We start from the raw sequence: 16,509 nt of genomic DNA on the forward strand, positions 1-16,509 counted from the left end.
TTTTTTATTTTTTTAAAAGATTTTCTTTATTTATTTGATAGAGATCACAAGTAGGCAGAGAGGCAGGCAGAGAGAGAGGGAGAAGCAGGCTTCCCACTGAGCAGAGAGCCCGATGTGGGGCTCAATCCCAGGACCCTGGGATCATGACCTGAGCTGAAGGCAGAGGCTTTAACCCACTGAGCCACCCAGGTGCCCCATCTTTTATTTTTTTAAAAGATTTTATTTATTCATTTGACAGACAGAGATCACAAGTAGGCAGAGTGGCAGGCAGAGAGAGAGTGGGAAGCAGGCTCCCCGCTGAGCAGAGAGCCCGATGCGGGGCTCGATCCCAGGACCCTGGGATCATGACCTGAGCTGAAGGCAGAGACTTGACCCACTGAGCCACCCAGGCACCCCATAAATAAAATCTTTAAAAAAAAAAATCTCTTGGGGCACCTGGGTGGCTCAGTGGGTTAAAGCCTCTGCCTTCGGCTCAGGTCGTGATCCCAGAGTCCTGGGATCAAGCCCCGCATCAGGCTCTCAGCTCAGCGGGGAGCCTGCTTCCCTTCCTCTCTCTCCGCCTGCCTCTCTGTCTACTTGTAATCTCTGTCAAATAAATAAATAAAATCTTTTTTAAAAAAGATCTCTTAAACATTAGAGTCTCTAGAAGAGGAGGGAAGAGAAGGGGCCAAGAAACTTTATATTTTTCCTTACTTAAAGGAACCATAGTCTGAGATGCCTGGGTAGCTCAATCTAGTAAGCATCTGTCTTTGGCTCAGGTCATGATCTCAAGGTCCTGGGATTTGAGCCCCGCATTGGGCTCTCTGCTCAGCGGGGAGCCTGCTTCTCCCGCCCTCTCCCCCTCACCCTCTGCTCATGCCCTCACTCACATTCTCTCTCTCAAATAAATAAAATCTTAAAAAAAAAAAAAAGACCATAGTTTGTTGAGGAATTTCAGGCATGATGATTTAGGGATGCAGAGGGTTCTGAAGAGTTAGGAGAAACACATAATAGAATTCAGAGTATCAGAATGTAAAGGGAATTGCTATTATGGGTGGATGTGTTTCCAGATTGTTCTTTCATTGTGGTATTTTTCTGTCCTTGTAACTGTTATATTTACATCATTGAGTAAGTATTAGTACAGGGTAGGATAAGTGTCCTGGGCATGCATTCCTCTAACAGTTTTTCTTTGCTCTTTTGCTTCTTTCCCAATTTAAAAATAATAAATTAATATTCGAGTAAAAAAAGAAAAAGAATTCAGAGTATCAGAACAGCTCATCTATTGTTCTTAGTGATATTGTTATTAAAACACTGAAAATAATGCGTTTCCATTAAAGATCAGAGCTGGATTAGGACACTATGAGCCCACTTAAGTGATTATTCGTTATCATCCCATTTTTTCTTATTCCTATGTTTGACTTACCTAAGAACAACATAATAAACAAAATGGTAAATATTTGTTTCATTCCTACTAATATTTAGCACGTATAGAATTATTTAATTTTTATGATGCTACTAAATATGTATCACTGTATCCAATTTACCTAAACACACACACCCACAAACACACAAGCACACATCTTTACACAATCATTGCAAAAAACAAAGCAAATTACCAGCTTTAGTAGTATTTAGTGGGCAGGGTGTCCATTTAAATAAGATGCTTCACTTCCTGTCTCCTCTCCTCCAATCCCATCTCACCAGAGAAACCCTTGTTCACATCCTTATTCCAGCTTGGTATCCGATGAACCTCAGATCAGACAATTCTGAATTGGCTAGAGAACACGTCAAACCTCTGAGCTGTATTTTCAGTATCAATAGCCCTGGGAACACTGATAAACATTTCTGTTCCTTTAGAGGGTTAAATCTAGCAGTAACTTTGGCAGATGTAAGCAGAATAGGGACCCTGCCAGGCAGTATAATGTAACAAATGCCGCATAACTGAAGGGATAATTTCTGTAAATATCTGCCATATCTGGGATTTAAATTTTTTCTATCAGATGCTTACCCTTTTCCATTAAGGTTGTTATTTTTAAATTTAATTTTTAACTTTTTCCAGCTTCATTTAGGTATGATTCACAAATAAACACTGTATATATTTAAGGTGTACAACTCAGTAATTTGATATACATACATATTGTAAAATGATTCTCCCAGTCACAGTAATTAGCCTACTCAACACCTCACATAGCTACCCTTTTTGTGTGTGGTAAAAACACTAATGATTCACTCTCTTAGCAAATTTCAAGTATACAACTTCAAGTATACAATTTCAAGTATTATCTATTGTCTCCATGCTGTACATTAGATATTTAGAACTTACCTTAAACTGAAAATTTGTACCCTTTGACCCAAATCCTCCCATTTCTTCTAATCCCCAGCCCCTGGCAATCACTCTTCTATTCTCTGCTTTTATGAGTTCTACTTTTTTTAGATTCCACTTGTAAATGAGATCATGGAAAATTGGTTTTTCCGTGTCTGATTTATTTTATTTAGTGTAGTGTGTGTGTGTGTGTGTGTGTACTGTATTAGTGTATAGTGTATATATAGTGTATTAGTGTAATATATATATATATATATATAGTACATTTTCTTTATTCACTCATCTGTTGATGGACACTTAGGTTATTTCTGTATCTTGGCTCTTGTGAGTAATGCTGCAGTAAACATGGAAATACAGATATATCTTTGAGATACTGATTTCATTTCCTTTACATATATACCCAGAAGTGGGATTGCTGGATCATATGATCATTCAGTTTTACTTTTTTTGAGAAAAATTCATATTATTTTCCAAAACAGCTGTGCCAATTTTAAATCCTATGGTCCTTTGTCCATTTTAAAAATAGAGTTATTTGAGTATTTTCCTATTGACTTGCATTAGTTCCTTATATATTTTGGATATTATCCCCCATCAGATATACAGTCTACAGCTATTTTCTTCAGTTCCATAGGTTGCCTTTTCATTTTTTGATTTTTTCCTTTGCTGTGCAGAAATATTTTCTTTTGGTATAGTACCACTTCTTTATTTTTGCTTTTGTTGCCAGTGCTTTTGATGTCATGTCCAAAATATCATTTCCAAGACAAGGAGTTTTCTTGTGCTTTCTTCTAGAGTTTTTCCATGTTTTTGTTGGACTTAGGTCTTATATTTATGTCTCTAATTCATTTTGGTTTGTTTTTTATGGGTGGAGTAAGATAAGGACCCAGTTTCATTCTTCTGCATGTGGTTACTCAGTTTTTTCAGCCACATTTATTGATGAAACTATCCTTTTTTCTTTTTCTTTTTCTTTTTTTTTTTGCCATTCAGGATCCTTAGACATTAAATATGAATTTTATGATTTTTTTTCCTATTTCTTTAAAAAATGCCATTGTGATTTTGATGAGGATTGCATTGATCTGTTGATTGCTTTGGGTACTATGGACATTTTAAAAATAATAATTGTCCCTGTCCCTGGATATGAGATATCTTTCCATTTATTATCTTCTTCAGTTTCTTTCATCATTGTCATGGTTTTTAGTGTACAGTTCTTTAAACTCTTTAAATTTATTTCTAAGTATTCTTTTTTATGCTATTTAAAATGGGATGGTTTTTAAATTTCTTTTTCAAATAGCTCACTGCTATTGTATAAAAATACAACTGATTTTTGTATGTTGACTTTATATCCTGAAGTTTCACTGAATTTATTTATTAGTCCTAACAGGTTTTTTGTGTAATCATTCTGCATGTAAGAATGTCATGTATCTGCTATATCGTCGTCTAACATAAAGATAGTGGTTTTAGAGGAAAAGCTTCAGCTTTTCAGTATTGAGTATGATGTTAGCTATGGGCTTTTCATATGTGACCTTTATTATGTTGAAGTAATTTCCTTCTATTCCTAGATTTTATCATAGAAGGATGTTGAATTTTGTCAAATGTTTTTTCTGCATAAATTGAGACTGTTAGGTATTTTTTATCCTTCATCCTGTGAAAGTGGTATATCATATTGATTGACTTTCTTATACTGAACCTTCCTTACATCCTAAGGATAAACCTGTTTGGGCATGGTATATGATCCTGTTAATGTGCAGTTGAATTCCATTTGGTAGTATTTATTGAGGATTTTTGCATCTGTATTCATCAGGGATATTGGCCTCTAGTTTTCTTTTCTTGTGTCTTTTTCTGGCTTTAGAATCAGGATAATATTGATATAAATAAATTAAGTTTGGAAGTATTCCCTGCTCTACAATATTTTGGGAGAGTTTGAGATAGGTTGCTGTTAATTCTTCTGTAAATATTTGGTAGAATTCACCATCTGGTCCTGGACTTTTCTTTGTTGGGAGAATTTCGATTGCTGATTTAGTCTCCTTAATATTTATAGGTCTGTTCAGATTTTTTTTATTTCTTCATGATTCAGTCTTGGTAGATTGCATTTTTCTAGGAATTTATTCATTTCTTCTAGGTTGTATAATTTTTTGGTGGATAATTTTTCATAGCAGTCTCCTATGATTGTTTTTATTTCTAGAGTATCAGTTATAACATCCCCTTTCTCATTTACGATTTCATTTGAGTTTTCTCTCTTCTCAGTCTAGCTCAACATCAATTGTGTTGATCTTTTCAAGAAACCTACTCTTAGTTTGACTCTTAGTTGATTTTTTAAAAATTCTGTATTTAATTTATTTTTGCCCTCATCTTTATTATTTCCTTCTTTCTACTAACTTTGTGTTGAGTTTGTTCTTTTTTTCTACTTTCTTGTGGTGTAGAATTAGGTTGTTTATTTGAGATCTTCCTTCTTAGTGTAGGATTTTATCACTATGAAATTCCCTCTAAGTACTACTTTTGCTACATTCTATAAGCTTTGGTATGTTGTGTTCTCATTTTGGTTTGTCTCAGATATTTTCTAATATCTGTTTAATTTCTTCTTTGATTTATTGGTTATTCAGGAGTTTGGTATTTAGTTTCTGTATATTTATTTATTTCCCAAGTTTCCTTCTGCTGTTGATCTAGTTTTATTCCATTATGGTGGGAAAAGACAGCAGTATGATTTCAGTCTTCTTAAACTTATTCAGACTTGATTTGTGACCTAACCTCCAATCCATCCTAGAGGTCGTTCCATGTGCACCTGAGAAAAATGTAATTGCTTTTGCTGTTGAATGGAATGTTCTGAATATATCTATGAGATCCATTTGGTCTATAGTGTTGTTCCTGTCTTCTTTTTTCTTACTGATCTTCTGTCTGAAATGAAATGAAAGCAGAGTATTAAAATCTGCTAGTATTTTTTATTCTATTACTATCTATTTCTCCCTTAATTCTGTCAACCTTTGGTACGTACATTTAGGTGCTCTGCTGCTAAATTGATCTTTTATCATTATATAATGTCCTTCTTTGTCTCCTGTTACATTTTGTTATTAGTCCACTTTGTCTAATATAAGTAAGGCTATCCATGTTCTCTTTTGTTTGCCATTTCATGGAATATCTCTTTCCTTCCTTTAACTTTAGGCCTACTTATATCTTTTTTTTTTTTAAAGATTTTATTTATTTGACAGAGATCACAAGTAGGCAGAGAGGCAGGCAGAGAGAGAGAGAGAGAGAGAAGCAGGCTCCCTGCTGAGCAGAGAGCCCGATGTGGGGCTCGATCCCAGGACCCTGAGATCATGACCTGAGCCGAAGGCAGTAGCTTAACCCACTGAGCCACCCAGGTGCCCCTATATCTTTAAGTCTAAAGTTAATCTCTTCACAAAGAAATGGAAGAACCTTCCATTCTCATGGATTAGAAGAAAAATATTGTTAAAATGTCTATGCTACCTAGAGCAATCTATACATTCAGTGCAATTCCTATCAAAAGACCACCAACGTTTTTCACAGAGCTGAAACAAATAATCCTAAAATTTGTATGGAACCAGAAAAGACCCCAAATAGCCAAAGGAATGTTGAAAAAGAAATCCAAAGCTGGTGGCATCACAATGCAGACTTCAGGCTCTATTACAAAGCTGTAATCATCAATATGATATTAGCCAATATGGTATTAGCATAAAAACCGTCATATAGATCAGTGGAACAGAATAGAGAACCCAGAAATAGATCCTCAACTCTATGGTATGCTAATCTTATCCCATGGAAAAAAGACAGTCTCTTCAATAAATGGTGTTGGGAAAATTGGACAGCATCATGCAAAAGAATGTAGTGGACCATTTTCTTACATCAGACACAAAAATAGATTCAAAATGGAAGAAAGACCTAAATGTGAGACAAGAATCCATCGAAATCCTAGAGGAGAACCCAGGCTGCAACCTCTGTGACCTCAGCTGCAGCAGCTTCTTGCTAGACACATCTCCAAAGCCAAGGGAAACAAAGGCAAAAATGAACTATTGGAACTTCATCAAGATAAATACCTTTTGCATAGCAAAGGAAACAGTCGACAAAACCAAAAAACAACCAACAGAATGGGAGAAGATATTTGCAAATGTTTTATCAGATAAAGGGCTAGTATCCAAAATCTATGAAGAACTTATCCAACTCAACACCCAAAGAACAAATAATCCAGTCAAGAAATGGGCAGAAGATGTGTATGGACATTTCTCCAAAGAAGACATCCAAATGGCCAACAAACACATGAAAAAATGCTCCACATCACTTGCCATCAAGGAAATACAAATCAAAACTACGATGAGTTACCACCTCGCACCAGTCAGAATGGTTAAAATTAGCCAGTGAGGAAACGACAGATGTTGGTGAGGGTGCAGAGAAAGGGGTTCCCTCCCACACTGTTGGTGGGAATGCCAGCTGATGAAGCCAGTCTGGAAAACAGTACGGAGTTTCCTCAAAAAGTTGATAATAGAGCTATCTTTTGACCCAGCAATTGCACTGCTAGGTATTTACTGCAAAGATACAAATGTAGTGATCTGAAGGGACACCTCTACTCAATGTCTATAGCAGCAGTGTCCACAATTGCCAAACTATGAAAAGAGCCCAGAAGTCCATTGACAGATGAATGGATAAAGAAGATGTGGTATAGATATATACATTGGAATATTACTCAGCCATCAAAAAATGAAATCTTGCCATTGGCAATGACGTAGATGGAACTAGAGGGTATTAGGCTAAGCAAAATAACTCAATCAGAGAAAGATAGTTATCATATGATCTCACTGATATGTAGAATTTAAGAAACAAAACAGAGCATCATAATGAAAGGGAGGGAAAAATGAAAACAAGATGAAATCAGAGAGGTAGACAAACCATAAGAGACTCTTAATCATAGGAAACAAACTGAGGATTGCTGGAGGGGAGGGAAGTGGGAGATGGAATAACTGGGTGATAGACATTGAGGGGCATGTGATGTAATGAGCACTGGGTATTACATAAGATGGATGAATCACTGAACTCTATCTCTGTAATTAATAATACAGTATATGTTAACTGAATTTAAATTTAAAAAATATAGTTAGTCTCTTATAGACGTGTACACTTGGATCTTGTTTTTCATCCAATCAGCTACTGTGTCTTGTGACTAGGAATCTGATTGTTTTACATTTGAAGTAATTATTGATAGGGAAGGATTTAATGTTGCCATTTTGTTGTTTTTTTGTATGTCTTATAGCTCTTTTGTTCATCTTTTCCTTTCTTGCTGTCTTCCTTTGTGTAGTATTGATGTTTTTCATAGTGACCCACTTTGATTTCCTTCTCATTTTCTTTTTGGTATCTTCTGTAGGTGTTTGTGGTAACTATGAAGCTTACATAAAATAGCTTATAAGCTTATCTATTTTAAGCTGATAACAACTTTAATTGCATACAAAGTCTCTATACTTTGTTAGTGATGTGCAGATTACATATTTTGTGTATCCATTAATACATATTACATAAATACATATTACAATTTAGTTATTTTTATACTTTTATCTTTTAACTTTTATGCCACAATTTAAAAATTATTTAGGTACCCCATTACAGTATTCAATGTCATGTATTTTCTGTGTATTTACTTTTAACAGTGAACTTTTACTTTCAAATACTTTTGTGTTGCTGTCTGACATCTTTTCATTTCAGTTCAAAGGGCTCCCTTTAGTATGTCTTATAAGACTGCTTTTGTTTATCAGGGAAAGCCTTTATCTTCATTTTTGAAGGACAGTTTTGCTAGATGCAGTATTTTTCGTTGGCAGTTTGTTTGTAGCACTTTAAACATATTATTCCACTCACTTCAGGCTTGCAGGGCTTCTACGAGGAATCTGCTCATTGTCTTACGAGGGTGGCCTTGCATGTGAGGGGTCATTTTTTTTTTTTTTTTTTTTTTTTTTGCTGCTTTCAAAATTCTCTTTTTGTCTTTAACTGTTGATGTTTTGATTATGTGTCTCCTTGTAGAGTTCCTATTTGGAATATGTTGGACTTCACAAATCTGTATGTCACTTTCCTTCCTCAGATTTGGGGATTTTCTGGCCATTATTTATCTAAGTAAGTTTTCTGCTTCTATTTCTCCCTTCAAGACTCATTATGTACATATTGGCAACTTAATGTTGCTGTCTAAGTCCTTTAGATTTTCTTTACTCTGTTTCATTTCTTTTTCCTTTTGCTCCCCTAACTGGATGATTTCAAATGACTAATCTTTGGGTTCCCTGATTAATTCTGCTTGATCAAGTCCATTGCTGAATGCCTCTAGAGAGTTTTTCAGTTCAGTTATTGCCTTCTTCAGCTATGAAATTTGTTTGGCCTTTTTTAATATCTTCTGTCTTTTTGTTGTTGTTGTTGTTCATGCATTATTTTCCTGATAGAATTGAGCATCTTCATGACAGTTATTTTGAATAATTGGTCAGTAATCCCTATACTTCCATTTCTTTATGGTGTGTTTCTAGAGATATCTTTTGTTCCTTTAACTGTATAATTTTTTCCTGTCTTCATGTTCTTTGTAACTTTGTGTTGATATCCACACATTTGAAAAAAATAGCCACCTCTCTCAGTCTTCATAGACTAGCTTCATGCAAGGAAAGATCTTCACCACTCAGACCAACTAGAGATCCTGGGGACACCTCAGGTCCTTTTTGTGAGTTTATCTGTCTGAACTGGTGTATGAAGATTACTAATTAGAGGGGTTTACTGGCTTCTATTTTTTCAGGAGTTCCCAACCACTTGCTCTCTTTGCTGTCTTCTGTGCCCTGGCACTCTGAAGCAACAATACACCAATCAGATTTTTTTTTCCCCTCAGTAGCCTTTATGTATCTAGATTTTGCCAAGTTCTGTCAGTTCTCTGAGACAGGATGGACATAAACCAGAATATTGAACAGCTTACAGAAAAGCCAGAAATTTCGACACATGTTCCACTCTTCTTTTTCCACACTTAGGGATAGGCTTCTGAGCTGTATCAACCTGCTGGGACATCTGGAGCACCAGCCCCTGCCCAGCTTGTTCTTAGAAGTCCCCATGCATCTACAATATGTCAGGTCCCATCAGTACTTCAAGACAAACAAGACAGAAGCCAGTCCCTCAGGCAGCACCCCTTCACATTCCAACCAGAAGTCCCATTGTTGGGTACTTGGTCTACTCTTCTCTTTCCTTCCCTAGGAAAAAATGGAAACTGAGAATTTCCTCCCAATCATGTGCTGTTGCACTGGTGTGGAGGGCAGACTGTGATAAGAGCGTGCCACAAATTTCCCTACTGACTTCAAAAAGCTGATTTTGTACTCACCTGGAAGGCAAAAGTCTCTTAACTGGTTTCTGAATTTCTCACAATGGGAATTGGTCTTTGTATTGTTGTTCCTTGAGAGACAAGAGGGTCTGGGTCTTCCTGTTCCACCAGAACCCCTGGGTTTTCTTTTTTATGCATTTTTAAAATTTACTGCATCATGCATGCCTGATAATAAGATGTTTTAAAACAACAACAATCATAATAATGATTATATTAATATTGATTAGTCCTTATAGAGCACTTCCCACATATCAGGTACTGATCTAATGGCTTTATAGAGGTTATTAAATTCATTTAAAAGATATGAAACTTGAGGTAGGAAAAAGTAAATTTCTCTAAAGTTGCGCACCTGCATGGAGCTGGGATTCTAATCCAGGCCATCCATGTCCATAGTCCACTTTCTCAAAGCCTCTGAGATGATACTCAATACATTTGCTGAGTGGATCACTGAGTCACAACCTGAATCTCCTGTCTCCTTTTTTATGACTCACTGTTGGATCTGTTCTAGGAAACTGTTCTTTACCTTCTACTTGCATCTCCCCAGAAATTTTGGATTTAAAATTGCTCATGTACAACTTCCCATGCAGTGTACTCCTCCTCTTTTATTCTATGGAAGGAATTCTACTTCTCTTACCATCTTCATCTGAAATGTAATCAACCTTGACATGAAAATGGTCACTTGAATCCTAAATGCCACTCAGTTCACTTCAGACCATAGCAGCTGATCTTCAGGCTCAAGAATCTTTAATGAACTTGCAAAGTACTTTCATCTCACTTCACAAGTGCGAAGCTAAAGGACAGTGAGCAATCACATTGGAATAGTAATAAAAACAAAGGCTTCATGTAGCTGTTCTAGCCATGCATTTTAGATATGAATTTACTAACAAATGACTGCATTTTAATTTAGGACATTGAGTTCTTCAGTTTTTTATAGGGGCAGCATTTTATTCTTTGTACACTAAAAACATAAGGCATAATTTTAAAGATCCTTAAGATTCCATTTTGTCATCCTGGGAAGAATGACACTACAAGCATTAGGCTTACAGCTGCATGGCAGCATTAAAGTTTACCTGTAGTCCTAGGCAACAGGATATAAATTCTACCCATCAAGGTTTCACAAGGAGTAATGATAAAATTTACATGTTGATATTTATATTTTTGTTCTAGAAATCCTGAGCCATTCACTGCATACTTCCTACCTGGCAGTGATCCTGAGTTTTTTGTAAAACCTGAGGTTGGAGAACTTCCTCCTTTTGATACTGAAGGAACAGTCCTCCTTGTGGGCTTCAAACCCCAAATGTACAGTAGGAAATACAAAGCAACATTAGCAATACAGGTGAGTTTTATAAAGGTAATGGTCAGGGATGTTTGATTTGACTAAAGACATGAAAGAAGAAAAAGTTTCATCCAACTAAAGAAGAGCAACATTACCTTACAAAAGCCAACGAATTTAACTACTCTGTTTTGTTTTAATTTCCTTTTGCCCAATAAAGAACTTGTAAATATGGAATATAACAAAAAAGTCATCATCACCAGTGGGAAGTAAGAAATTCTTTCTCTTCCATATTAAGAAAATGCAGAAGAGACAAATATTGATTATAAAGTGATTTATATATTCACATATTGTTATCTGTAATAACCTATTCAAGGACTTCAGGTGATTTGAGACAGAGATTTGGAATCTTTAATTAAGGTATAAGGTATTGTCAAAAAGTTAAAGTCTAAAATGAAGAAAATGAGGTAGAAGGTAAAACTGATTTTGAATTGAGAAAAACACAATGTAGTGAGCCATTAATATAAAAGTCTGCTCGAGTGATCATCTTATTAAAAGTTAAGGTAAACACAATTTTGAAAATTGATGCAGTAAGCAAAATTTCTCCATCAGATTTCACACATGTATCTTACTAATAACTTTTAGGCTAAAGACAACTTTCAAATTATTTATGAAAAGGTGCCTATTGCCCGTGTCTAGTTTCAGTAGCGCAGACACAAAGGACATTTAGTTATGTTTCAAGACACAACCACTGGTGCCAAAGTGATTACTAGACTTCTAAATCAGACACTAATTAGGCAGTGCCATGGGCAGAAAAATGTGTTGTTACTGTTTTAAGGAATAGAGAAAAGAATGATGTTGAGTATGTCCCAAGAAAATTGTTTATATTTTTCATCTTTCTGGGAATTCTTACAACCCAGCTAATAAAAATATAAAGCCTCTGGAGTCTTGCTGCACATCGCCCTTTGCTATATAGATGCTTGATTTAAAATGATCATGTTGTATTTTCTCCTTAAGAAGCAAGGACGTACTCTTAGTCTAAGGGGATTAAATGACATATTTAAAATCAGGTTTACAAATAAAAGCGATGTTTATTTTACCTGATGTCCAGTGAACATTTCTGAAATTAACTATGTTGGAGGCTTTCCCAAAAAAATCTGTGTCTGTTTCCCTGTGTTGATTTGACAATTAAATCACAGCAGAATTGAAGGGTTTCTGTGAGAGAATAAGTTGACATATGGGATCAAATGAAAATGTGAAATTTTTATTTAGTCTGAAGTGGTGCAGTTTGATAAAGCTTATGTGGGGAAAATTGAGATTGCAGTGTGTTTAAGAAATCACTATTTTGTTGATTCTATTTTTATTTTGGAAAATTCCAAGTGTGAGTAGAAATAGAGGGAATAATTAATCTGCATACACTCATTATCCAGTATGAACACTTATCAAATCATGGCCAGTTCAAGTATATTCCCATCCCCTTCCCCATATTCCATGCTATTTTGAAGAAAATCCAAGACATCCTATTATCTTCAACTATTTTCTATTAATCTCTAAAAGACCAAAATTATAACCATGATACCTTTATCACATCTAAAAATTTACAATAATTCCTTAATATCACGACATACCAAATATCCATTTAGTGCTCAAATTTCCAATTGACTCATAAATTTCATATTTTTTAACTTAAAAAAAGTATTAACTCATAAGAAGTTGCAAAATTAGTATACAGCGTCCTGTGACTCCTTCTTCCAGCTTCTCCCAATGGTGAGGTTTTACAGAGCTGTAGTAATGTATTTAAAGAAGAAAGTTGTCATTGACAAAATACTGTTAACTAAGCTAGAGACCTTATTTCATTTTCAGCATTTTTCACGTGTGTGTGTATTTCTAAGCAATTTGAACCCATGTATAGATCTGTATAAGTACAGTCACAACTGAGATACAGAGCTCTTCCAACACAACTGTGGGAACTGCTTAACAGTATGGTCACATCCAGGACTGTAACTCCTTCTTTACCCTGGAAACCACTAATCTTTTCTCCATCTCTATGATTTTCTAATTTCTAGAATATTACATAAGTGGGATCACACCCTGTAACCTTTTGAGACTGGCTTTTTATATGAGTATATTGGCTTTGCGATTCATGAAAGTTATTTCATGTATCAAATCAATGATCTTGATATCATATTTCAAGCATTGTCTGATTCTAAAATCCTGCTCTTAATGACAACACCATGATGTCTCACATGATAAAAGTGAAGAATTTTAAAAGTTAATTCATTATCTATATAAAAATTACTATGTATGGTATTATCTTTTTAAACTGTTGATTTTAAATATTAAATCAATTAATACTTAAATATGAAACATATGATCTTCATTGTGCTTTACCTAGAAATAAAAATGAGGATCTTCAAGAATAGTTCAGTTAAATATTAGCCTACAAAAACTTCAACTACTACGTTAGCAAGCTTCATGGGTTCCCTTTCAATTAAACCATATTTAGAATAATTAAAAACTACTTTTTCCCTACTATTAAACAAGGCATGTAGCACTAGCTTTGAGAGACTTAAGTTAACTTGGTCAGATTGTTACACAAAGCAATGTTACTCAAAGAGAATAGTCCACTCAGCTTTCCATGGTGGACATGATAAATCTTAAATAGTTTATATAAAAATATGAAAGCTATCAGGATTATCCAAGGTAAAACATACAGTGCTTTAAAAAGTAATGTCGATGGACCTGTTATAACCAGAGACATAATCAGACTTAAGTAATATGTATGTAAATGCATTGCTTTTAAGGGAATAACTCATAGTCATGAACCTGTAAGAACTGTCATTTTATTTATATATTTAAATCTTGGCTTATATTTTCTCTTAAGCAGACCTGAAATAGGGATTCAAATCCAAGTAGCATATTTCCTATGTAATCTCAAGAAACAGGTGCGGGAAAACCAGAATATGAGACAGAAAAGGCATGGAAACCAATAAAGGAGGCTTTAGTAAGGCAATTACCACAGGGGGCAACTGGTATTTAATCCCATGGGATTTCTATGGAAAATAGTGTGGAACACACATTGCAGAATATTTACACCTGATGGGTCTAGAGAGTTGGCGGGGTTTTGTTGTGTTTTGTTTTGTTTTCTGAAAAACTCTTGAGTCAAGAGGTACAGATATTGGCAATTGGAAGTTGGGGCAGGCAATGAAAATGGAAATACCTAAGGGATATACACAGCCCACATCTGCTAACGGGCTTTTTCCATTCATAAGAATGTGTCCTTTAAAGCATAGCTTTGAGCATTTATTCCATGAGGTCTTTGGCTTTGGCTGATCCCTTTTTATACTAGAAAGATATTACTGAAATAGGGAAATTTCATCTGTTTAAAAAATAGTTGTTTTTTTTTAAATTTCTTTAAATAAGTAGCTGAGGAGTATAATTGCCAATTTGACATCCTTTTGCAAAAACCAACAGTGATTCTCAAAGGCACTAGGGACATGGAGGTATTGGTTTATTCTTATTTTAACTTAAGCTTTTTAATTTATATTTTTAAAGGTAGATTCAGAGTGGAAGATATAGAACTATATCTTTAAAGTGTCTTCAAAAACATAATGAGTCATTATTTTTTTTATAACTTGAAGAAGAAAGTTAACTATAGAAATGAGAAGTGTAATATTTAATTTTTATAAAATAAAGGTATTACTATATAGAGTGTTGGAATACAGGCCATAAATGACTTCTTACAAATTTATTTTATATTTGGATTATATATATTTATGTATATATAAATTAAACATGTATACACACACACACTCAGCATCACTTACAGCAAAATTATTTGAATCTTAATTGAAATACATACAATAACATTTAGGATTTTAAAAATAGTGTCCTTACATATAATTATTTTCAAAGCATCTTGGACATGGGTCAGGTGAAGGTACAAATCCCTACATGTCATTCCCATCTGTACCTACTACATCTGCAATAGGAGTGTACATTCCTTCATGCAGCTCCAGTGAGTGTTGGGCATAGGGGCAGGTCCCTCCAAGTACCTCACACATATGTGCTCATGAGGTGGGTCACCTGTAATGTAAAAATTTGCAATGACCTATGCACCATCACCAAACTACAGCTTTGTTTTTCAAATCGAACATCCTATGTGAAGTAGAACATTATTTAACCTACTTATAGTATAGCCCTTGGTTTGTTCTGCTTTTGACTCTCTGATTCAGAATACACAATTACTATGAACACTGGATAGAAGGACCAGTTCTGATTAAAATATGGTCATTCCAGATGTGTAAAAAAGTCCTGCACTTAACATTCTCCGAGTGATTATCACATTACCCCTTAAGCCCTGACTGACATTATTGCAATATTCACTTAGCCTGGATTTATCCTAAATGAGTTTTCTGAACATACGTGGTACAAATCTTTTTGTGGGGAAGAAGACCTAGATAAACACAACACCGGAAATTCTGCAAGAGCAGTGGGATTTAAGTATGAACATAAACATGCAGAAAATGCTAGACTGTGTAATCCAGTATTGCCATCCTGTGCATATATGCAGGGAAAAAAATGATCGATTTTTAACATAAATCCCTAAATTGTCCTAACTTGAATTTAGATTATAACTATCATTAATGATTTTACACAATTCCCAGTAATTTCAAATGGTTCAATTAATTATGGAGTTCCATAATCTGAAAAACAGAAGCTCAACATATTTTACCAGTTGGTTCTATAGCCATGCTTTAGTTGTCATGGGTAAGTTCTTGCAAAGTATGGTTTCAGTTAGTTACATAGTGCATGCTGGGCAACAGTTTCATGCAAAGAAAATAAATTGTTTCTCTTTAGATCTGATGGATGCTTATTTCATCCACAGAGCCGACTTCTAACTTTGAGAGACTTTTTACTGAGTGGTTCTTAATTCATAAAGCTAAATGCTTTCTTGATTTTATTTCCCATGTTAATTATTTATTACTGGCACCCTTTCAGTTTTGTACATTTCCTATATCTTGCATGGAAAAGACAGACCGTATTAATTCAGTAAACTTTTTCCTGTAGCTTTCTTAGTCCCTGAATATTTCATGTAAAATCTCTCCTCTCTTTGTTTCCAGACACCAGACATGTACTGGCTGTATGATATCAATGGGTTACCTCCAGTTACCATGCCACCGATGAATGTAAAAGCCAAAATTAAGACTACTAATAAGAGGTTTCAGAGCAAGCCAGTTCGTCGGCGCAATTTTATCTGTGAAAATGCTAAACTCATAAGGACAGGGGTGTCCTCTACCATCAAGGGTGCACCTTTGATGTTGAAGAATAAATAAATACTTTTTTCCAAAATATTTCTTGGCCTTAAGTAGAATTGAATATATTTTCATGATTGTTCTTTCATCTTTTGGAATATTTCTGACAAGTAATGTTTCAATTATAACAGGCTTTCTCTATTTTATTTTTTGAACTCTGACTAAATCTATTCTTTGAATACGTTGCACCTGATTTCTGTTACGTTTGTCTTTTAAAATGGACTAGTTGGAGTTACTGAGATTTGTTCACTGTTAAGGTACAGGGGTACATTTGTAGTAAAAAAAAAAA

General features: G+C 34.9%; 1 protein-coding gene across 1 annotated transcript in view; it reads left to right on the plus strand.

The window, feature by feature from the left end:
- Positions 1-16,241, plus strand: part of CFAP47 (cilia and flagella associated protein 47) — a 545,441-nt gene extending 529,200 nt beyond the window's left edge. Inside the window, exons 63-64 of the mRNA XM_045994745.1 lie at positions 10,800-10,968; positions 16,029-16,241. Of these exons, the coding sequence (XP_045850701.1) occupies positions 10,800-10,968; positions 16,029-16,241 (382 nt within the window). The remainder of the gene's footprint in view (positions 1-10,799; positions 10,969-16,028) is intronic.
- Positions 16,242-16,509: the final 268 nt, after the last annotated feature.

The sequence above is a fragment of the Meles meles genome, chromosome X (assembly GCF_922984935.1).
Source record: "Meles meles chromosome X, mMelMel3.1 paternal haplotype, whole genome shotgun sequence".
Lineage (NCBI taxonomy): Eukaryota > Metazoa > Chordata > Mammalia > Carnivora > Mustelidae > Meles > Meles meles.